At 41.0% G+C, this 24,250-nt stretch overlaps 1 protein-coding gene across 2 annotated transcripts in view; it reads left to right on the forward strand.

Annotated features, from left to right (window-relative positions):
• ARSK (arylsulfatase family member K) overlaps positions 1 to 24,250 on the forward strand; it is a 568,856-nt gene that overhangs the window by 181,462 nt on the left and 363,144 nt on the right. For both annotated transcript variants that reach the window (XM_069225619.1, XM_069225628.1), the window contains exon 4: positions 9,532 to 9,814. In XM_069225619.1, the coding sequence (XP_069081720.1) occupies positions 9,532 to 9,814 (283 nt within the window). The remainder of the gene's footprint in view (positions 1 to 9,531; positions 9,815 to 24,250) is intronic.

Genomic DNA, 24,250 nt, shown 5'->3' on the forward strand with positions numbered 1-24,250 from the left:
AACCGTGAGTAAGATGTCGAAAATTAAGACTCACGAAAAGTCCACAAAAGCCCAGGGGACGCCACTGCCAACAGGCCATGGCTTAACCCAAAAACTAGGTGACCGAGCCAAGGCACCGAAAAAGGGCATGCTGGTGTCGAAGTCATCCGACTCCGGTTGTGATACCGCCACACAGCAACCTCGGAGCCGAGACACCGGCTCCGAGACAATTCGGCGCAGAGACAGCGGCACCGAAGATGTTCGGCACCGAGATACCACGCCGAAATCAAAGAAATCTTCTTCGGAGCCTAAAAAGCCTACCGAAAAGGTTTCGGTACCGAAAAAAGCCTCGGAACCGAAAATTAGTTCCTATACAGAGGAACAAGGACTAAACACCCAATTGCATAGATTTGGTGAAGAGCTTCAAACTGACTACACTCAAAGGAGGCTTCACATCCAGGAAGACACAGGGAGGATAACCACTCTTCCCCCAATCAGGATGAAAAGGAAACTTGTTTTCCAACAAGGGGACAAGCAACCACAAGCAAAGGTGGTAAAGAAAGTAACACCACCACCTTCTCCACCACAATCAACATATGCATCACCGGTGCAAACTTCACCACTAACGCACTCACCAGCTCATACCACAATGAACCAGGATGATCCCGATGCATGGGACCTCTACGATGCCCCAGTGTCTGACAATAGTCCAGACTCATATCCAACTAAACCGTCACCACCTGAGGACAATACATCATATGCAGAGGTGGTCGCAAGGGCAGCTGAATTCCACAATGTCTCACTACATTCGGAACCTATTGAGGATGACTTTCTCTTTCCTCCACCCATAGCCAGTATCAAAGCCTTCCCATGCTCCCAGGAATGCTAAGGCACTCAAAACAAATATTTCAGGAGCCAGTTAAAGGCAGAGCCATAACTCCAAGGGTGGAGAAAAAATATAAGGCACCTCCCACAGACCCAATATTTATTACAACACAACTAACACCGGACTCAGTAGTTGTGGGGGCAGCTCGTAAAAGAGCCAACTCTCAGACATCAGGCGACGCACCTCCTCCAGACAAGGAGAGCCGCAAATTTGATGCAGCGGGAAAAAGAGTTGCAGCACAAGCAGCAAATCAGTGGCGTATCGCCAACTCGTAAGCACCCTTGGCAAGATACGACAGGGCTCATTGGGATGAAATGCAACATCTCATCGAACACCTTCCCAAGGAGTTCCAAAAAAGAGCACAACAAGTGGTGGAAGAGGGACAAAGTATCTCGAACAATCAGATACGGTCTTCCATGGATGCAGCTGATACAGCTGCAAGGACAATAAACACTGCAGTCACAATACGAAGGCACGCTTGGCTGCGCACTTCTGGGTTCAAACCCGAAATCCAAAAGGCTGTGCTCAATATGCCGTTTAATGAACAGCAATTGTTTGGGCTGGAGGTACACACTGCCATTGAAAAACTAAAAAAGGACACCGATACAGCCAAAGCCATGGGCGCACTCTACTCCCCGCAGAGCAGAGGCACATTTTGGAAGACACCTTTTAGGGGAGGGTTTCGGGGTCAACCCACAGAAACCAACACTTCACAAACAAGACCACCTACCTACCAGGGTCAATATCAAAGGGGAGGTTTTCGGGGACAATATAGAGGAGGCCAATTCCCAAGAAGTCGGGGAAAATTTCAAGGTCCCAAAACCCCTCAAAATAAACAGTGACTCACAAGTCACACAACCCCACCACACAACACCAGTGGGGGGAAGACTAAGCCAATTCTACGAATCTTGGGAAGAAATAACAACAGACACTTGGGTCTTAGCAATTATCCAACATGGCTATTGCATAGAATTTCACGAATTCCCTCCAAACGTCCCACCGAAAACACACAATATGTCAAAACAGCATATAGATCTTCTAGGACTAGAAGTTCAAGCATTACTACAAAAGGACGCAATAGAATTAGTACCAAGCCTACAGAAAAACACAGGAGTTTACTCACTGTATTTTCTAATACCAAAGAAGGACAAAACTCTGAGACCAATACTAGATCTCAGAACACTAAATACCTATATCAAATCAGACCACTTTCACATGGTCACATTACAAGACGTTATCCCACTGCTCAAACAGCAAGACTACATGACAACATTAGACCTAAAGGATGCGTATTTCCACATACCGATACATCCTTCACACAGGAAATACCTACGGTTCGTATTCAAAGGAATGCATTACCAATTCAAAGTGTTGCCATTCGGAATAACAACTGCGCCAAGAGTCTTTACAAAATGCCTGGCAGTAGTAGCTGCACATATCAGAAGGCAGCAAATACACGTGTTCCCTTACTTAGACGACTGGTTAATCAAGACCAACACGCTAACAAGGTGTTCACGTCACACAAAGTATGTCATACAGACCCTTCACAAGCTGGGTTTCTCCATCAACTATGCAAAGTCACACCTTTTGCCGTGTCAAACACAGCAATACTTAGGAGCGACAATCAACACAACAGAAGGGATAGCCACTCCAAGTCCACAAAGGGTCCAAACATTTCACAAGGTGATACAGGCCATGTATCCAACACAAAAGATACAAGCAAAAATGGTATTAAAACTCCTAGGCATGATGTCTTCATGCATAGCCATTGTCCCAAAGGCAAGATTGCACATGCGACCCTTACAACAATGCCTAGCATCACAATGGTCACATGCACAGGGTCAACTTCTAGATCTGGTGTTGATAGACCGCCAAACATACATCTCGCTTCTATGGTGGAACAGTACAAATTTAAACAAAGGGCGGCCTTTCCAAGACCCAGTGCCACAATACGTCATAACAACGGATGCTTCCATGACAGGGTGGGGAGCACACCTCAATCAACACAGCATCCAAGGACAATGGGACATACATCAAAAGAAGTTTCACATCAATCACTTAGAACTGTTAGCAGTATTTCTAGCGTTGAAAGCATTTCAACCCATGATAACCCACAAATACATTCTTGTCAAAACAGACAACATGACAACAATGTATTATTTAAACAAACAGGGGGGGACACACTCGACACAGTTGTGTCTCCTAACACAAAAAATATGGCATTGGGCAATTCACCACCACATTCGCCTAATAGCACAATTTATTCCAGGGATCCAGAACCAGCTAGCAGACAATCTCTCTCGGGATCACCAACAAGTCCACGAATGGGAAATTCACCCCCAAATGCTGAACACTTACTTTCAAATTTGGGGAACACCTCAAATAGATCTATTTGCAATAAAAGAAAACGCAAAATGCCAAAACTTCGCATCCAGGTTCCCACACCATCAATCCCAAGGCAATGCTCTATGGATGAATTGGTCAGGGATATTTGCGTACGCTTTTCCCCCTCTCCCTCTCCTTCCATATCTAGTAAACAGATTGAGTCAAAACAAACTCAAACTCATACTAATAGCACCAACATGGGCAAGACAACCTTGGTATACAACACTGCTAGACCTGTCAGTAGTACCTCATGTCAAGCTACCCAACAGACCAGATCTGTTAACACAACACAAACAACAGATCAGGCATCCAAACCCAGCATCGCTGAATCTAGCAATTTGGCTCCCGAAATCCTAGAATTTGGACACTTAGACCTCACACAAGAGTGTATGGAGGTCATAAAACAAGCTAGAAAACCTTCCACTAGACACTGCTATGCAAATAAATGGAAAAGATTTGTTTGTTACTGCCATAATAATCAAATTCAACCATTACACGCATCTCCAAAAGATGTAGTAGGATATTTACTACATTTGCAAAAATCAAATCTAGCTTTCTCTTCCATAAAGATACATCTCAACGCAATATCTGCTTACCTGCAGATTACTCATTCAACTTCCCTATTTAGAATACCTGTCATTAAAGCGTTTATGGAAGGCCTAAAGAGAATTATACCACCAAGGACACCTCCTGTTCCTTCATGGAACCTCAACATTGTCTTAACAAGGCTCATGGGTCCACCTTTCGAACCCATGCATTCTTGTGAAATGCAATACTTAACGTGGAAAGTTGCATTTCTCATTGCCATCACATCTCTAAGAAGAGTGAGTGAGATTCAGGCATTTACCATACAAGAACCATTTATTCAAATACACAAGAATAAAGTAGTTCTAAGAACAAATCCAAAATTCTAACCAAAGGTTATCTCACCGTTCCACTTAAATCAAACAGTAGAATTACCACTGTTCTTCCCACAGCCAGATTCCGTAGCTGAAAGAGCACTACATACATTAGACATCAAAAGAGCACTAATGTACTACATTGACAGAACAAAACAAATTAGGAAGACAAAACAACTATTTATTGCCTTTCAAAAACCTCATACAGGAAATCCAATTTCAAAACAAGGCATTGCCAGGTGGATAGTTAAGTGTATTCAAACCTGCTATCTTAAAGCAAAGAGAGAGCTGCCTATTACACCAAAGGCACACTCAATCAGAAAGAAAGGGGCTACCATGGCCTTTCTAGGAAATATTCCAATGAACGAAATATGTAAGGCAGCAACATGGTCTACGCCTCATACATTTACCAAGCACTACTGTGTAGATGTGTTAGCTGCACAACAAGCCACAGTAGGTCAGGCTGTACTAAGAACATTATTTCAAACTACTTCAACTCCTACAGGCTGAACCACCGCTTTTGGGGAGATAACTGCTTACTAGTCTATGCACAGCATGTGTATCTGCAGCTACACATGCCATCGAGCGGAAAATGTCACTTACCCAGTGTACATCTGTTCGTGGCATGAGTCGCTGCAGATTCACATGCGCCCACCCGCCTCCCCACGGAGCCTGTAGCCGTTTAGAAGTAGATCTTAAACAATTGTACATTTGTAAATATATTACTTTAACCTTTATTATGTACATACGTATTCATTCCATTGCATGGGCCCTATGACTAACATACACAACTCCTACCTCACCCTCTGCGGGGAAAACAATCTAAGATGGAGTCGACGCCCATGCGCAATGGAACCGAAAGGGGAGGAATCCCTCGGTCTCGTGACTCGAAAAGACTTCTTCGAAGAAAAACAACTTGTAACACTCCGAGCCCAACACCAGACGGCGGACTGTGCACAGCATGTGAATCTGCAGCAACTCATGCCACGAACAGATGTACACTGGGTAAGTGACATTTTCCATTTTTGCGTATCTATCAATAAATGGTCGCTACAGAGATTTTAAGAAACCCCAATCCGTAATCAACCTTTAGAAATAGGCAATATTTACTGTTTTTGCTGCTCCGTGATAAATACATGGCACACATTGATTTTACCTTTAAACAGAAGTCCCTTTTGTCACTCTCAAAAATTGGAGAAAACGTCTTTTTCCGCTTACTCGGCTTACTTTCTCCACCCAACCACAGGAAAGAAATAATGTAATCTCGATTTAGCTCATATATACCTTGTTGCAGTAATTGTTTTGGAGCAAACAATTATTGTTTGCTCTATTCCGTTTTACAAAATCAGCAACAATTGTGCAAATGAATTTGTGCTTTTTTGCACCAGTACCCACCATGTTATGCCATCTGTGAATGGCTTTCTGTGAATGGAACAACATAAGTTGTTATACTTTTTGTTGACGAAATAATTATTATTACAAGTTATTTTAGACCACGTGGGGTTCTGCATGTGCCACCTAGTGAGTCTGTTGTTGTGTTACCTGTGAACGTATTATATATTATCTTTCAAGGGTAGTTCATAGAAACATTCTGGGCCTGATTTACAATATTCTGCATGTGCAATATTACTCCCACGATGAGTGCAGAGTTACTACCATTTGAAATTCACAACATTCTCAGTAGTATAGAAGGAAAGATGCACCATGTGCTAGTTTTCAGATGTATTACCATGAATTTCAAACGGCAGGTCCCCTGGGCTCCCATTTCCCGTGTGGAATTATACACTTTTACTTACAACCCTGGGATAATGAAGTCTGGTAGGAAATTGCATTATTTTTACTTTTTTTCTGTGTGGAAAATATTTATTCCCGTGGAGAAACCATTTCCCCTATAAACCTACAAATTGGAAGGTGATCAATTCCCATTCCCCTTCTGGAAGGGGAGTCTGTCCAGCCCCTTGCTGCAGTGTAGCCTTAAAGATTTTTAGGCCCTGGGCAACGCACATTGTGAGGCCCCCTGTTAGAGCAAATTTGAATTTCATTACAGACTTTCTGCTACTTTATGGTCCCATGATGGCAAACAATATTGGATTATCCTTAAACTTTCAGAAATTGGGCCACACAAAAACAGCCATTTTGCCTTGCTAGGTACACCAAAAATCCTTAAGATGCATCTGGTGTTAGGCTGACACATTTTAGTTCTTGTAATGTCATCGCTGCCCTAGAATGAATTAGTCATTTATCTTACAGTAAGGGCCAAGGCGTGGCAGGATATATTTAAACAAAAGCAGCCAGCCCCTGATCTGAGCTGCTACCCTAGGTACCTTAGCCTAGAGTCACCATCAGACCTGCGCGAACACCTTAGCCTACAGTCAGGACTGTCTGAAGCCTTGCGCCCCCAGCCCAAACTGAAGACACTACCTGGTTCAGCCTGGCAGTCACTGGGTCTCATTTCCACAGATATATCCAGCAGAGCACCAAATGAATCCTGAGTGCAAAGGGGGCAGTGTCAATCTGTGGGGTCGGGGTCAGAGATGTGGCAAAGAAAGACCAAACATTTTATAGCTATTGGCCTTTCACCTGCAGGTGACTGCATATAAAATGGCAAACACACCTTAAATGACAGATAAATGCAAGTTAAAGTATTGGTGAAAAATATACTGCTTTACCTTAAGAAACTTCAGTTGGTTAGTGCAGTCACTGCAGATGGCTCTGTGTAAAGAGAGAGAAACTGAACTGAACTGTGATTGGCACAGTGGAGACTAGTGACTTGTTTATTTAGACTCCTAAGAAGTTCTGTTCCAAACTGTAACTTAGTATGCCCTGTGAATATTCATGTATGTACATGGTATTTTATAATGTGAACCTAGCCAATAGGCAACACAGTGCTGTACATGGTCAAAGGCAAGCAGTGAGTGAGAAGAGAGGAAGCTGGGTTTTTGACAGTTAATGCAATGTGGTGTAGTTTTTTTAAAGAGGTGGGTCTTGAACTCTTCCCCATGTTAGTTCCGCATTGAGGCTCTCCTGATGATCATGGGGATGTTGTTCCAGGTCCTGGGTACATAGATGGAAAAGGCTTGCTGCCTTGTTTTTTTTTATACTTCTCAGTTTGCAGTCAGATGTTGTCCTGACTGTGGGTGTGGCGAGCACCACCAGCGATGGATAGTTTGTCTGCAGTATAAGCAGTGGTGCTGGTCATGATGGCTTTGTAAATGATTACTCAGTAAAATATAGGGAATCAGTGGATTCCAAGAACCACGGTGAGTCCTGACGGATGGTCACAGCCTCTCCAGCAGCTTCTTGATCCTTGTGGTAAGGGTGTCTGTCACTATCACAATGGACTCGTTGTGGCTTGGAATCTGTGGAACCTGCATTACATTGTACTGCATCCATCTGAGTATAATACTATCTTTTTGCCGCACATTGGTGATCCCCCTCCCATGTTTCAACAGTTGAATATATATGACCAGCTTACTGTTCCACATTGGATGCTGGCCATTGAAGATGACCTTACATCATTAGTGTCAAGATAAGACTCCTATTCCTCATAGAGGGTCAAAAAGTAATTGACAACAAACATACTACATGACAACTTTTACCAATGGACTAGTGATAACCAGAAAGTTGTTTGATATGAACACACACTGATTCTCACTATATACATCCCTGCTGTAGATTCTTTCAGTTGTGCTTTTTCTTTTCTTCACTCAGAACACACTGGACCAAAATGATTTTTCTGATATTGTTCTTTCTATTTATATGATTTGACAAGTGGATAAAAATGATTCTTATCAAACCCAAGTGAGTGTTGGTCATGAATTGTAGTATGGTAGAATTAAGTGCGTGCAGTGGCTTCACTGACGTTGGAAAACTACATAGGTGATAGCAGTGAGTACAACAGCTTTGTAAATAAAGCAGCTGGTTTTGAACATGGTACAAGCTGGTGAGGAGATGAGAACCAATGGAGTTCCATGTGTGATGTGATTACATTTTTTCAGGTCCTACGTGAGGCATGCTGTTCCATGTAGGATACCCTTGTATAATGCCAGTGTGGAGTCTAGAAAGCCACGGAGCAGCCCAGATTTGAAAGGATGAGTTTTCAAACAACTGTTCTGAAGTCACTTTTCTTAAATAAACAGTTTGACTTTTTTAGAAGAGAGAGCTGGTGCAAATGCTTTGTCTTTTGGTAATGTCCTTTTGTGTTAGGTTGGCACACAAGGTAAATCTAGATGACTTGACCTGTCATTAAAGCTGAGGTTTGAATCCATCAAGGTTCACATCATTGAGCCAGGTTGGTACTGTTTCTTGTTTACTTTTCTTGGCAAATAACAGGAATATCTCCTTGGTTGGTTTGCGCTTCAGGTAAGCACTGGATATCCAGTCTGGATGATGTGCAGGCTGGTTATTAGCATTGGTTGTCAGAGGCAGAGGAGTGTATCATGCAAGTCATTATTTTAAAATATGTATAATAAACAGTTTAAGATAGGCTACCATAAAATATGCAAAGAGATAAATAGATCTAGCGTATAACATGAATTTTCAAAATAAATATTTTTGTAATAGGCAAAGGTAACTGCATACAAAATAACGCACACACCTTAATTAAAAAATCAATGCAAGTTAAAATAGCCAGTGGGAACTGCACTCCTTCATGTTATGAAATGTAATTTGCTTAACACAATCACTACATATTTCTGTGTGTAACAGGAAAGAAACAGAATTGAATCCTTTTTGGCACAGTCGTGACTAGTGACTTGTGTATTTATAGTGCTACGAAGTCGTAGCATGTGACGAAGAAGGGTCAAATCAGAGTTCGTGACTGCCAACAAACCCAACTGTTTATGAGTGTTTGCAAACGTTCAAGGAAAACTATGACTTGACCCACCCTTTTCGCTACCCCCTTTGTGTACTGTTTATTAATACAGATTTATCAACATTTGACTGAAAAATCTGCAGTAGCAAAATAATTTTCATCTGTCAGGAATACTTGTGTGAGTTATTGGCAGGTCTAAATAAAGCAATTTGCAGATTTGCAAATAGGGGCTTGTCCCATCAATGTGAAGTTGTTGTGACCTATAGTTAATGTATCATCCTCTCTGAGTGAATATAGCATCATAAGGTGTAAAGAAATAGCCGACCCAAAGCAAAAATATCCACAAAGGCACTCCAAATGAATAAAAGTAGACTGTTCTACATATACTTTTTTCGTGGTGTCCACTGGTTCTAGACGATCATTTCGCTTCAGTGTTGCATTTCAGTTGAATTTGGCAGGTTAAGCCATTTAAAATTGCTGTTGGTTCCTGGGTGTGATTAATTTTGTTTACAATATGATTTTATCTAGAAAATGTTCTGACTTTTTCTTTTCGTTTTCATGTTTTTTAGTAATCGCGTGGAAGCATGGACAAGGGATGTTGATTTCCTACTTCGACAAGAAGGTAGGCCTGTAGTCAACCTGACTGGCAGTCCATCAACAGTGAGAGTGATGGAAAAGGACTGGCAGAACACTGACGCAGCCGCTAACTGGATTCGAAAGGAAGCCATCAAACTTACTCAGCCTTTTGCCCTGTATTTGGGTTTAAACTTGCCCCACCCGTATCCTTCCCCGGACATGGGTGAAGACTTTGGATCGTCTACATTCCTAACATCTCCCTATTGGCTTCAGAAGGTATCGTAAGCAGTGCATCAGCCCTGCATAAACATTATTGTTTTAAAAGAATTTCATAAAATGTTCACCTCATGTTCAGTGCTGAATCGTAGAAAATCACAGAAAGGGTTTGTGGTGATGTGGTTAGAACCTGGATGTGTCACCTGGAATCGTGTGACATCGTATAGTGTGATGTCACAGTATTCCAGGCGACAGATGGCGAGAAGCAACGGTTTGGTGCGGTGCCTGTGCCCCTCTTCTACGGTTACTAATATATGTTCTTTAATGAAATAAATATCCTTGTCATACAACGTATCCACGACCACTCATTTCATGTGGCGACGAGTGGAAGGAACCAAGATACTCAGGAACACAAATGAACACTGAATATTCAAAGCGATGGTGGAATGAAGAGCAGTTTAGAAAATCGAAATCTGGTGTTTCTGACGGCAAGTACGACAAGTACGGCAAGTACAGTAACTGCTGTGGAGGTGTGGGGGGCACAGAGTTTTCACGTCTAGAAGGCAGGTACAAATCAGCTTGTTGGCTGCAGCGCGAGACAATTTGAACAGGTTTGAGACGCTCGTGCAGCAAATGTCGCGCGCATGATACACGTGCGCAAATCTGTGTATTCAGGAGCTCGCGCAGCAAACATTTTAACAGTTTGTTGGGACAAGGTACACACACAGTAATTGTGTCAAATAAGGATTGATTAAGGATTAAAGGTTAAGTTATTTGAGCAAGCAGAAACTGCAATTCTCACCTTCGGCTTTCAGGCTCCGGCGTTACTGTTTTTTGTGTGCACTTCCTGTTACTAACTTATCAGCAAAATAGAAAAGGGACTCAAGATATTTGGCACTTTTCTTGTCGGCCATCTTACATTGGGAAGAATATATTTAAAAACAAAAGAAGGGAAAGAAGATCAAATTATTTTTAAACATTGTTTTTTAAAATACATTTTTGGAAGTATTTTGGTTTAGACATTTTCAACTGACAATGCAGAATATCCAACCACCTGTTCCTTTCTTGCAAGATCCCGGTGATCCTCCTTTGGAATGGAAACTGTGGTTACGATCCTTTAAAGCTTTTCTAGGAGCTATCGACGGACATAGATTCAGACCTGAAAGAAAAAAAAGTCTGATGTATTATTATTTAGGAGTTGAAGGACAAAATGTTTTTGATCATCTACCTGCATATCAAATGGGCGAAGAAGAAGAATTAGATGAATTTGACATGGCAATTGCACAGTTCGATAAAACCAAGAATATTGTAGTGCATAGATACAAATTTTTTACCAGATCGCAAAATTCAAATGAAAGTATTGATACTTTTATTACTGCATTGAAAGTATTAGCTGCAAAATGTGAATTTGAGAATTTTACATCTCAGTTGATTAGGGATCAATTGGTAGCAAGATGCTTTTCTAAGAAAATTCAGGAAAAATTACTTACGTGTAAAGATCCTTCTCTAGATAAATCTATTGATATTGCGAAAAATATTGAGTGTTCTTTGGAAGATGCAAAACAGTTGGAATCTTCCTTAGCAAATACAACAATATCAGGTGCAGTAACAAATATTCAGAGTGTTGACAATAAGAAGTTTAATTGTTTGGAGAAAAAACAAGATGGTTTTACGACACCTAGAACTTTTTCTACAGTTAAATCTGGCCAGAAAACTTTCTGTTATAGATGTGGGGCTTCTTCTCATGTGTCTTCTTTCAAAAATTGTCCTGCAGTCGGCCAACAGTGTAGGAATTGCAACAAAACTGGTCATTTTTCACGAGTTTGCAGAGGTCCTCGGAAGAACAATGTCCGCTGCGTTCTTAATGATGATATTCAGATGGAACAACAAGACAAGAATGAGTTTGTATTGATGGTCAAAGAGTCGGACATACAAGTAACAAGTTGATTGTGGATCCTGACATTCTTGTATCAATAGAAGGGGTGGCTATTAAATTATTAGTAGACACGGGAGCTCGCATTACTATTGTGTCAAAAGATAAATATAATGAATTTCGGGGGGCAAAACCACTATGTAGTCCTGATGTTTCCACAGTTGCTTTTGAAGGGAGTAGAATTGACCTACTGGGTTATTTTTGTGCGTCACTAACCATTTATTATGAAACTATTCATGGGAAAGTCTATGTGGCTAAAAAGGGAATCAATGTTTTAGGTTTGATTCACCAGGCTGAATTTAATCTAGTTATTAAACCAGGACAAGAAATACCTGTGTATATTGAAAAGAACAGATCAAGCCCTGTGAACACTATTGCAGAGGGGACAAGCATATGGCAACAGAAATTCAAAAGGTTATTTCAAAACAAACTTGGGAAGATAACTAATTTTACACATACTATCAAACTTAAACAAAATGCAGTTCCTGTCAAACATAGATTAAGGAATGTACCTTTCAGTATAAGGACAGAATTGTCAAACCTGTTACATGATTTGTGTGAACAAGGTGTAATAGAGAAAGTCGAGGGCACTTTGTGGTTGTCTCCAATTGTTCTAACTAAGAAGAGTTCAGGGGACTTAAGAATGTGTGTCGACTTGAGAAGCTTGAATAAGGAAATTTGGGTAGACAATTTTCCTTTACCAAGGATTGAAGATTTGATTACAATAGTTGGGGTGTCTAGTTGGTTTACAAAATTGGGCTTAAAATCAGCTTACCATCAAGTAGAGCTTGATGCTTGTTCCAGACATTTGACGGCCTTTGTCACACCTGATGGCACATTTCAGTTCTGTAGGCTGCCTTTTGGTTTAGCGTCGGCAGCAGCAGTTTTTCAGAGACTCATGTCTAGCATGTTTAGTGATAATCCAAATGTTGTTGTTTTTCAGGATGATATTTTGGTTCTTTCGGACACCGAATTAGCACATGATAAAATTTTAGAAAATGTTTTAAGCACATTAGAAGATAGAGGGGTAACGTTAAGGAAAGAGAAGTGTGTGTTCAAGTCAAGGGAGGTTGTGTACCTGGGTCATATTTTATCTGAGCAAGGGATTAAACCAAAGCCGGGTTTAGTAAGAAGTATTTTAGAGGCGCCTCCTCCTGAAACTAAAGAACAATTGTTGTCATTTTTAGGATTATGTGAATTTTATGCGAAATTTCTGAAAAATGTTGCCAATACCACTGAGTGTTTTAGAGCTCTGCTTAGGAAAAATTCGATTTTTGCTTGGTCAGATGAGTGCAACAAAGCATTTGAAAAAGTTAAACAAGACATTATTAAAGCACCAGTGTTGCGACCTTTTACAGAAGGTTTGCAAACTGTGGTTACGGTAGATGCTTGTGAATATGGTTTAGGTGCTGTATTAACACAAATTTCGAGTGATGGTTTTGAAAGGACTAGAGGGTTTGCCTCGAGAACCCTACGTTTAGTGGAGCGCAAATACTCAGTGATAGAGAAAGAATTGTTGGCATGTGTGTGGAGTGTTGAGAAATTTAAACCATATTTGTGGTGCAGGCAATTTATTTTAAAAACAGATCATAGGCCTTTGGTAGGCATATTATCAGGGAGAAAGATTAAACGTTCTACAGCTAGAATTGCTAGGTTATCTGCCAAACTATTAGAATTCAATTTTTCTGTTGAGTATATACCTGGTGGGAAAAACAGTAGGGCTGATTTTCTGTCTCGATTACCTATCAAAGAGGATGATGAAGAAGAGTGGGAAACAGAGATTGAAGAATGTTTTTGTAGCTTACATTTCTGAAGGTTGTAAATCTTTGGATGAGGAAAGTTGGATTGAGTCAGTGAAGAAAGATGACTTATTAAGTGAAGTGATGTGTTTGGTGAAGTCTGGATGGCCCAAAGAGAAAAATCTTTCACCGGATCTTCAACCATTTTGGAAGGTGTCAGATGAATTATCTATTGAGGGTGACAAATTAGTGAGGAATGATAAACTTATTCCTCCTGAAAGCATGAGAAGGGATTTAATTGTTAGCGCTCATTCTGGTCATTTAGGTGCGACTATTACGAAGAGGAGATTGAGATCAGATTTTTGGTGGCCCAGAATGGATAAAGAGATAGAGGAGTATGGAAGGAGTTGTACTAGGTGCTCCATGAGTGACAAGATTTTGATCACAGGGAGAGACACAGATTCTTTCGGCCATCTCCAGCTAGGGCTTGGCAAAAGCTAGGTTTAGATTTCTTGGGTCCGTATCATGTATTACCACCTGATATGAGGTACTTTATAGTCATTATTGACCATCTTTCAAGATGGGTTGAGGTGGAATTTGTCAGGGCTCCTACCACCCAAAGTGTTATCAATTGTTTAAGGAACATTTTTATTCGTGAAGGTTTTCCTGAACAAATCCTGACTGATAATGGTGTTCAGTTTGTTTCATCAGAAATGGTACAATTCTTAAATAAATGTGGAATTAAACACATTAGAACACCTTTATATCATCCTCAAAGCAATGGAATGGTGGAGAGATTTAACCAAGTTTTAGTGGATTGTGTTCAAGCTGCATGTAGAAGCAATATGTCAGTTCATCAGAGTGTTAAAGATCTGATTTGGTCTTATCGCACGACACCTCATGTAGCCACTGGGAAAAGTCCTTTTGAGCTCATGAGGGGTAGAGTTGCTACTACTGAATTATGCCCGTTCTGGAAGGTCAAATTATTTCATGAAGGGGTGGATGTAAAAAAAATCTGGCAAATAGCAGAGACCAATTCGAATACTAGAGGACAAAGGAAACTGTGTGGGTCACAAGACAAAACATGTTGGAGATTGGGTGCGGGTAAATCCTTTGTTGGTTAGGAAAGGTATGTCAAAATTCAGGGATTCTCTGCAAATTCAAGAATTGCGTAGGAATGCTGTGAAATTGTCAGATGGTACTTGGTGGAGTACTACTAGAATAGCTTTGGACCCCACCATGAAAATGCAGGGCACGAAAGAACAATTAATGATCAATGTTCCGGCTGAAACTAGAGAGGATTTTGGGAGGAAAAGTGTGAGAGTGGGATATAAACCTGCAAAATTTCGAGATTATGTCATGACATAAAAAAAAATGTGTATGATCTATAGAGCTTATTTGTATATCACATGTATGATCTATAGAGCTTATTTGTATAATTTCTTTGAAAGGCGGATAATCTTAGATGTTGTTGTTATTCATAGAATTATTTTAGTTTCATGCTTAATGTTTAACCTATGTATTTAGTTTGGGTATAGCTTTCAAAAGGGGGGAAGAAGTGTTTCAAAGGGGGGAAGAAGTGTGGTGATGTGGTTAAAACCTGGATGTGTCACCTGGAATCGTGTGACATCGTATAGTGTGATGTAACAGTATTCCAGGCTTCAGATGGCGAGAAGCAACGGTTTGGTGCGGTGCCTGTGCCCCTCTTCTACGGTTACTAATATATGTTCTTTAATGAAATAAATATCCTTGTCATACAACGTATCCACGACCACTCATTTCAGGGTTCTTACCTAGAATTAGGTACTTTGGATCTATGATGTTTCAATAGTGGGGCATTTGCAAGTTAATTGGCCCCTTATTGTCCTGTGCCTGAATGTTGACTGTTCTAGTCTTCTTCAGGGTGTATTTTCCGTGATCTTAGTTCTGAGGTATCCTTGGTGCTGAGGCTGCATCTATGAAGGAGTGAGGGTGGGTCCAAGGGCTAGCAGGACCAGGCCAGCACCTTTTTTTTCCCATCAAAATGACCCATATGTCAGTAAGGGCAGGCTAGTTTACACAGGTGAGAATTCAAGCTCCAATGTAAGGCCTGTAATGCCTATGCCTCAGTCTGAACTAAACATTTCACGAGCAGAAATCGATTCCCCTTCTTCAAGAGTGATGAAAGGATTAGTAAGTCTGTGTATATAAAATGATAGAGGTTAACATTGAAATATTATATATGAGATAAAGCACCCCTTCTGTGCATTGTAGTCAGGAGGAGCACCATGACTGTACGGGGAACAGAGTAGAATGTCATGTTCATTAATAAAGCCATGACACTCCAAGATCAGTTACACTATTCTTATAAGATACAGTAAGCCGGGCCAGCCCTCGTGTGCTGACAGTAAAGGGAGAAGATGCACTGTAGTTGGTGTCAGTACTCATTCACCTGCAGATGCTCCCAGTGTCTCAATGATCTTTTCCTAAATGCAAGGAACTGTTTGATCCAGCTCCTTTCTATTTTGGTTCCATCTATTTTGACTATCAGCTCGGAGCTGGTATGGTTATCGATCTCAAAGGTGTATATGTTGAAAGAACTGTTTAATATTAGTCTTAACTTGTTTTTCACACAGAGCTTTATACCACACTTCAGACATTTCTAAGTGCTGGAAATAACAGGTAATACCATTGCCCAAGGTAATGGCACTCAACTTACCAACCTAGGAAGTATGTTAGAGTTATCTTTAACCAGTGCAGCAGTCTTACTAGCATATAACAAGACATTAGTGAATAAGGAACAGGAAAATAAAAAGTCAGCTTGGAACTTACAGGGTCTGCAACAACAATGCACCTAGAAACCTAACTTTAACATGTAAAGCAATACTGCAGATACCAAAATACCAACAGTATATTGTTAGACTTTTCATCCTTGGCGTGGTCTCCCTTAACTTTTTGCCTCTGTTCCCCAGGTTGTTGATGTGTGCTGGACTCTGATTTTACTGTTTTTGTTACTCTGGGCACTTTACCACTGCTAACCAGTGCTAAAGTGCAAGTGCTCCTTTACAAAATGTGTATCCATAATTGGCATATTTGATTTATTGATAAGTCCCTAGTACAGTGCATTGGGGGTGCCCAGGGCCTGTAAATCAAATGCTACTAGTGGGCCTTCAGCACTGGTTGTGCCACCCGCATAAGTAGCTCTGTAATCATGTCTCAGACCTGCCACTGCAGTGTCTGTGTGTGCAGTTTTAACTGTAAATTCGACTTGGCAAGTGTACCCACTTGCCAGGCCTAAACCTTACCTTTTCTTACATGTCAGACACCCCTAAGGTAGGACCTAGGTAGCCCCAAGGACAGGGTGCAGTGTATGGTTAAGGTAGGACATATAGGCCCTCATTACAACCCTGGCTGACAGTGCTTTCCTTGGAATTACGACGCCGTGGTTGCACCGCTGGGACCGGCGGTTTCCCGCCACTTTGGTCCCGGTGGTTGTAATCCCCCAGGGCAGGGCTGCTTGCAGCTCTGCCCAGGGAATTACGAGTCCCCCTCCCGCCAACCTTTTCATGGCGGTATGAACCGTCATGAAAAAGCTGGCGGAAAGGGGAGTCGCGGGGCCCCCTGCCACGGCCTCATGGAGCTTTTCACTGGCTGCATAGCAGACAGTGAAAAGGGCGACGGGTGCAACTGCACTTGTCGCACCGCCGCAACACCGCCGGCTCCATTTGCAGCCGGCTCCCGTGTTCCGGCCGACATCCCCGCTGGGCAGATCTCAAAATGGCCACCGCAGGAGTGTGACCGCGCGGCGGATACAACTTGGCGGGCAGTGCTTGCCGCCAGCCAAAGCTGGAATGAGGGCCATAGTAATGTGGTTTATATGTTCTGACAGTGAAATATTGCTACATTTTTTTTGTACTGTTGCAAGGCCTGTCCCTCTCATAGGTTAACATGGGAGCTACCTTTAAATCTGATTAAAGTGTAGATTCCATTTTGGAGCGGATGGACATGTGGAGTTTGGGGTCTCTGAGATCACAATTTAAAAATACATCTTTTAGTAAAGTTGATTTTAAGATTGTGTGTTTGAAAATGCCACTTTTAGAAAGTGAGCATTTTCTTGCTTATACCATTTCTGTGACTCTGCCTGTTTGTGGATTCCCTGTCTGGGTCAGTTTGACAGTTGGGCTGGTTGCACCTCACACTAGACAGTGACACAAAAGGAGCTGGGGTGTAGTCTGCATTTCCTGATGAGCCATCTGTGCTAGGTGCTAGGAGGGAGGGGAGGAGTGGTCACTTACACCTGAAAGGGCTGTGCCTGTCCTCACACAATGCAGTCTCCGACCCCCTGGTGAGTGTCTGGGGCCTGGCCTGGGCAAGGCAGGATTTCACATTCAAAAGAGACTTTACTTTGAAGTAGGCCTACTTCAAAGGAGAAATTGGGTATAAGAAGGGCACCCAAAACCACATACTTTAGAAACACTTCTGGAATCAAGAGGAACCTCTGCCTGGTGAATAGCTGAAGAGCTGGGGAGAAGTGCTGCCCTGCCTGTGACTGCTTTGTGGAGCTATTCTGCAGTTGCTGCTTCTGCCAGAGTAAGAGGACAAAGACTGGACTTTGTGTGCCTTCCATCTTGTGAAGAAATCTCCAGGGGCTTGATCTACAGCTTGCCTCCTGTTGTTTGAAGTCTCAGAGACAGCAAAGACTTCTCTCTGCCAGCACTTGGAGTCTCTGGAGAGACTCCTACTATGCCCTGTGGTGCCCATCCAGTTCTTGGGACCCTGAAAGGAGAAGCTGGCAGCCTAAAGACAAGGAAATCCATGCACAGAGCACCGTGCAGGGAAAAGATTGACGTGACTCCGATCTGCGGCTGAAAAAACGACACGCCACTGGCTCCGCAGCTGAGAAACAACGCTTGCAGGAAACGCGACCGAAGAATCGATGCACGGAGCAGGAGAAACGACGCGCAGCATCGCTGACGGAGGCTGGGCGATCACAACCTGCTCTGTGGGATTTTCGGATCATCGTGCGGCTGGATTTCCGACTCACATACCGCCGTGCGTGGAAAAACAACGCACGGCCTGCCCGGACCCGAGAATTCTGACCGGATCGACGCTTCCCTCTCCTGTGGGGAGAAGAAACAACGCGCCTGACCCAGCGGAGGGAGAAACGACGCACGGTCCCGCTCGTGAGTGGAATCAATGCCTCGGAAGCCCTTTTTGACGCACACTCACCCGTGTGGGGTTATTTTTGACGCGCACCACGTACATTTTCACACTAGCAGCTCCAGTGTGTGTTTAAAACTACTTAAAGACTCTTTTTGCATTTGTATTGATAACTTGACTTGTGTATGGTGGATTTTTGTCGTTTTGGTCTTGTTTTGTTTAGATAAATATTTCCTGTTTTTCTAAACTGATGTCGTGTCATTTGGTAGTGTTTTCATTGAGTTACTGTGTGTGTTGGTACACATACTTTACACCTAGCACTCTGAAGCTAGGCCGACTGCTCTGCCAAGCTACCAAGGGGGTATGCAGGGGTTAGCTTAGGGTGATTCTCTTTTACCCTGACTAGAGTGAGGGTTCTTGCTTGAACAGGGGGTAACCTGACTGTCAACCTAGGACCCCATTTCTAACATATATATATATATATATATATATATATATATATATATATATATCAGCAACAACATTCATGAAATTCTTCACGAACAACCGCACTCCGGGATCTCTTATTTCAAAAGATACATTTATTCAGGCTCCATTATCTTCGTTTACAGCTCAACAATCACCCGCCTAACGCGTTTCGGTCTGAAAGACCTTGATCATGGGCATTTCCGGTAAGGGGTTCCTGTTTCCACATTTATATCTCCAAATTACACATTTAAACCCGGCATATTTCTAAATACCTTACACTACTCTGCACAACTAAAACTCACCCATAATCTCCAAATGAATTCAATTATTGACTAGTGCACTATAAGCTTATAATGCTGCATTCTGGGAGTTGTAGTTGCCGCCAAACAAAAACAATTTAATCAATATGTTAGTACACCTCATAAATGTGTGTATGTGACATAATATCCGTTTCTCAACCCATAATAAAAAAACTAAAATATCAACCAAACTGAATATTAGCTACAAGTGCTTCAAGATTGAACAAACTGTGTTTTTGTGGTTATTTACAGTGGTTACCATAGAAAACTATAAATGTACAAATAGTTCCTCATCCTGATTCATCCCCAGAGAGGTCAGAGTTCGAATCTCCAAGATGTGCTTAGACTCTAATTGTCATAGTCTCTTTTTTCTATCCCCTCCTCGTTCACTTATGGGGACATGGTCAATTGCATAAAAAGTCATTGCTTCCCATTGGCTATCATGTGCCAGCTCCATATGTTTAGCTGTGGCATAACTTCTGTCTGTGTTGATGGTGGCACGAATATGTTCAAGGATCCTTTTCTTCGTTTCACATATAGTGCTCCCAACATACTTTAAACCACAGGGGCAATCAATAACATATACTGTAAACCGGCTCTTACAAGTAATATGTTGTTTGATGCTTTTTGTAACACCATTACCAATGGTGTATTCCTTAATGTTTTTCACAATTTTGCACGCCTTGCAATTGACACATTTCCAGAAACCTGTTTCTTTGAGCCAGTTGCCCCTTTTCTGAGAGCTAAAATGACTTTTAGTTATTCTATCCTGCAAATTTGGTGCTCTTCTAAAAGTTATTCGAGGAAAAGAAAATCTCCCATTATCTCCTTTACTATAGGATCCAATTGGAGAATAGACCAGTGTTTTGTTAGAATCTTCTGTAACTGGGAGACATTATTGGAATATGTTGTAATGAAACGTATAGGATCTTCCGATTGACCTTACAACACAGAAGTTGTTTTATGAACTAATTCTGTTCTCAAAATCTTTTCCACTTGCTGTTTTGCCTTATTGATACATTTTCTGGGATATTGTCTGGAGATGAAACTTTCTTCTGAGGCCTTCGTATGTTTAGCAAATTCTCCAGATTCTGAACAAATTCTTTTAATCCGTAAGAATTCACCATATGGTATGTTCCATTTAGTATTGGGTGGGTGGAAACTATTGGCATGTAACACTGAATTCGTGGCAGTAACTTTTCTATGTAATGTGGTGTGTATCTCTCCTTCTCTTATGTAGATTTATGTATCCAGGAACGTCACTCGTGTATCACTGATTTCATATGTGAATTGCAATTTGGCGACAGTATTGTTCAAAACGTTGAAATATTCCTTGAATTCAATTTCTGTGCCATCCCAAATTAGAAATAGATCATCAATAAATCTTAACCAACTAATAACTTTCTGCTGGAATCTTTCATTTTCTTCTGCCCATACTGTTCTCTGTTCAAACCAGCCCATTGTTAGATTCGTAAAATTTGGAGAGTAGGAAAAGCCCATGGCTGTTCCCTTTATCCGTAAAAACAAATGCTGATCAAACTGGAAGAAATTGTTGGTAAGGCAGAGATGGATCATCTCTAAAAGCATTTCATTGTGTTGGGCACTTTGGATATTTCTTTGGCTCAGAAAGTGCCTACATGCCTGGATACCAATCTGATGTTCAATATTGGTATATAATGAAATAACATCCATTGTTATCAACTTATATGAGTCCTGCCACGGAATGCCATCCAGATGTTTCAATAAATCCCCTGTGCCCTTCAAACATGAATTTAAGTTACATGCCAATGGTGCCAAAAAGAAATAAATATAATTTGATATAGGTTCCAATAAAGATTGATTCGCTGAAACTATTGGCCTCCCAGGTGAATTTTTGGGATCTTTATGAATTTTGGGAAGGAAATAAATTGTGGGAGTGACCGGATGTTCAACTGTCAGGTATTTAGCCTCCTCCTGATCAATAAGGCCATGTTCTATCCAATTTTGTAAATATGTTTGAATCTGAACTGCCACCTGTTTCGTAGGGTTACTATTTATAGGTTGATAATAAGTTACATCTGATAATTGTCGCATTGCCTCCTGCACATATCTGTTTTTATCTTGAATTACAATATTCCCGCCTTTATCTGCGGGTTTAATTATTAAAGTTTTATCTCTTTGTAAATCCCGAAGATTTTGTACTTCTGTTTTTGTCAAGTTGTTTTTACCACAATTCCATTCTGTTTTTATATAAATCATCAACAACAATTTCAGCAAATAATTCAATTTTATTTCCTGTTGGTAATGCTGGACAAAACCTGGACCTGGGTCTTTTTTTAGTTAAGCCTGCTCCTAATGGTATTATAGCCTGTGATTCACTAATCGGCTCTTCATCTCGCGTGCAATCCAGATTTATTAAAGTCATTAAGGTATCTTTATCTTGTACCGTTAGTTCATAGGTTGGCGTGATGGTGCAAGTTTTACTGATAGATTCGCATCTTTATGAAACTTTACCAATTTGATTTTCCTTATGTATTTGTATAAGTCAATGCGTGTCTGTACTAAATCAATGTCGATGGCAGGGCAAAAATTCTTCACTGTGAATGGCAGTGGGTGCTCCCTGGCAAGCAGCAGTATGCCTGAACGGTGTGGGAGCCTCAGTGCAGGCCTCACCAGCACACAGCTTATGGGGCAAAGAATCAGGCTTTCACTACACTGATTTGTTTTCAACTGCCACTGGAAGCCCCATTAAATTCCACCCCACCAACAACAACTTCTTGTGATGACATTACTCTATCGGAGAGATCTATCACATTTAATTCTTGAATAATGTTGCAGTTTTCGCTCTGGTGTTTCTTGGAATTCCCCCTCTGTCCCCTTCTTGTGCGTTTGCTTTTCTTTTGCCCTGTCTTCGTCCTTTTCCACGGCTGCTGCTCTGTTGGTCCTTGGATTGTTGTTGGAGGGCGAGGCGCATTTAGTTTAAAAGTGTGGGATTTGATTCATGTGATGTTACACTTCCATCCTCACTTGCAATGGTGTCACTATTCACAGAAAGAGATTCAATACTTGAGTTTTCCGTTCTTTGAGATTGTGGCAAATCAAGTTGGGCTCCAACGGCCTTGGGGGAAATTAGGAAGATTAATAAAGCCATTTCCTGAGTGTCAGATTATTGCATAAATGTCTTACAATGCCCCTGCGGGTTGCAATATGTAGGTAGTACAATTGGTCCCGTGAAGAGGAGGATCTTGGAGCATTATAGGGTTATTAAAAATTATGATGTGTCATACCCAGTTGCTAGACACTGGTCAAAAATGCATAACCGTGATCCTAATAGTTTGAGATTTTTTTTGGGCATTGATAAAATTGAGAGAAATATTTGGGGAGGAGACAGGGAAAAGAATTTGAGGGTAAGGGAATCAGAGTACATTATACTTTTGGGGACCAAGATACCGGGGGATTGAACGAGGACGAGGAGCTTTATGTTCATGTAGGATTAATGTGAAAATGTAAAAAAATATAAGGAGGTGTAACTAAATTTTTGTTAGAGGTTTCATATATATTAATAGTTTTTCCTTTTGTTTTTTCTGCTCTTCTTTTTTCTGCTTTTCATTGAGAGTAAATAACATGTAAATATAACATTTAATGAGATAAATTGAGAATTGTGAGCAGGATACCAATAAGTATATGGTGGGATCAAAAATGGTTATATAATGATGAGAGTATTTCTTCTATGTTTACGCAGGGGTAGTTTAAAAAGCCAAGAGGAAATTGGCACTGTTTTTTTCTATTTTGCTGTGATGAAGACACGTTAGTGTCGAAACACGTTGCCATTAAGAAATGTTTGCTGAGTTCAGCTATTAAAAAATGCTTGTTGAGTTTATTTTGTAATAAGGCTTTTTTTGCTTTAAGAAGCTGACATGTTGGGTGCGACGTTTTTTTCTGCTTTCAAAGCATTAGCAGAAATACATTTATTTATTTAAACGGCAGCCACAACAGTTGCCTGCGCCAACCTCGATTGGTGGAAGTAGCCGGTATATTTGTAGAACTATCATTTATAAATATATATATATATATATATATATGTATATATGTATATATATATATATAGATATATATATATATATATACATATATATATATATATATATATATATATATATATATATATATGAAAAAACAAAGTCGGTCGAGCACTCCACCAAGGATGTTTATATTTTTAAATTTATTCAAGTAACTGTGACAAACAAAGAACAACGCGTTTCGACCAACACGCTGTTTATCGAGTTCTTTTAAAATATAAACATCCTTGGTGGAGTGCTCGACCGACTTTGTTTTTTCATAAATTTATTGAGGGTACGGCTTGCCCTCGGTCGGAGCACCGGTTTTTAGGAGCGCGGCGCCATGATTAAGCCGCATTTTCAATATATATATATATATATATATATATATTAGAAATGATCCTTTCTGCAGGGGTCATCCCTAGACATTTTGCCTTTCTCCTCTTCGTTTTCTGACCTTGTTGTTGTTGATTTTGGATTCTGAGCACTTTACTACTGCTGACCAGTGCTAACGTGCAGGTACTCTGTACTGTAAACATGGCAACACTGGCCTCTCTACAATTGGCATATGTAATATACTTGTAAGACCCTGGTGAAGTGCACGATATGTTCACAGGGCCTGTAAATTAAATGCTACTAGTGGACCTGCAGCACTGATTGTGCCACCCACTACAGTAGCCTTTCAAATCTGTCTCAGGCCTGCCATTCCGACCTGGAAGGGTTCCCACTTGCCAGGCCCAAACCTTCCTTTTTACAAATAAGTCACCCCTAAAGTTAGCCTTAGTTAGCCCGAAAGGCAGGGTGCAGTGTATTTAAAACGTTGGACATGTACTTCTAAGTTTACCATGTCCTGGTATTGAAAAACTATTAAATTCATTTTC

This window comes from Pleurodeles waltl, chromosome 1_1 (assembly GCF_031143425.1).
Source record: "Pleurodeles waltl isolate 20211129_DDA chromosome 1_1, aPleWal1.hap1.20221129, whole genome shotgun sequence".
Taxonomy (NCBI): Eukaryota; Metazoa; Chordata; class Amphibia; order Caudata; family Salamandridae; genus Pleurodeles; species Pleurodeles waltl.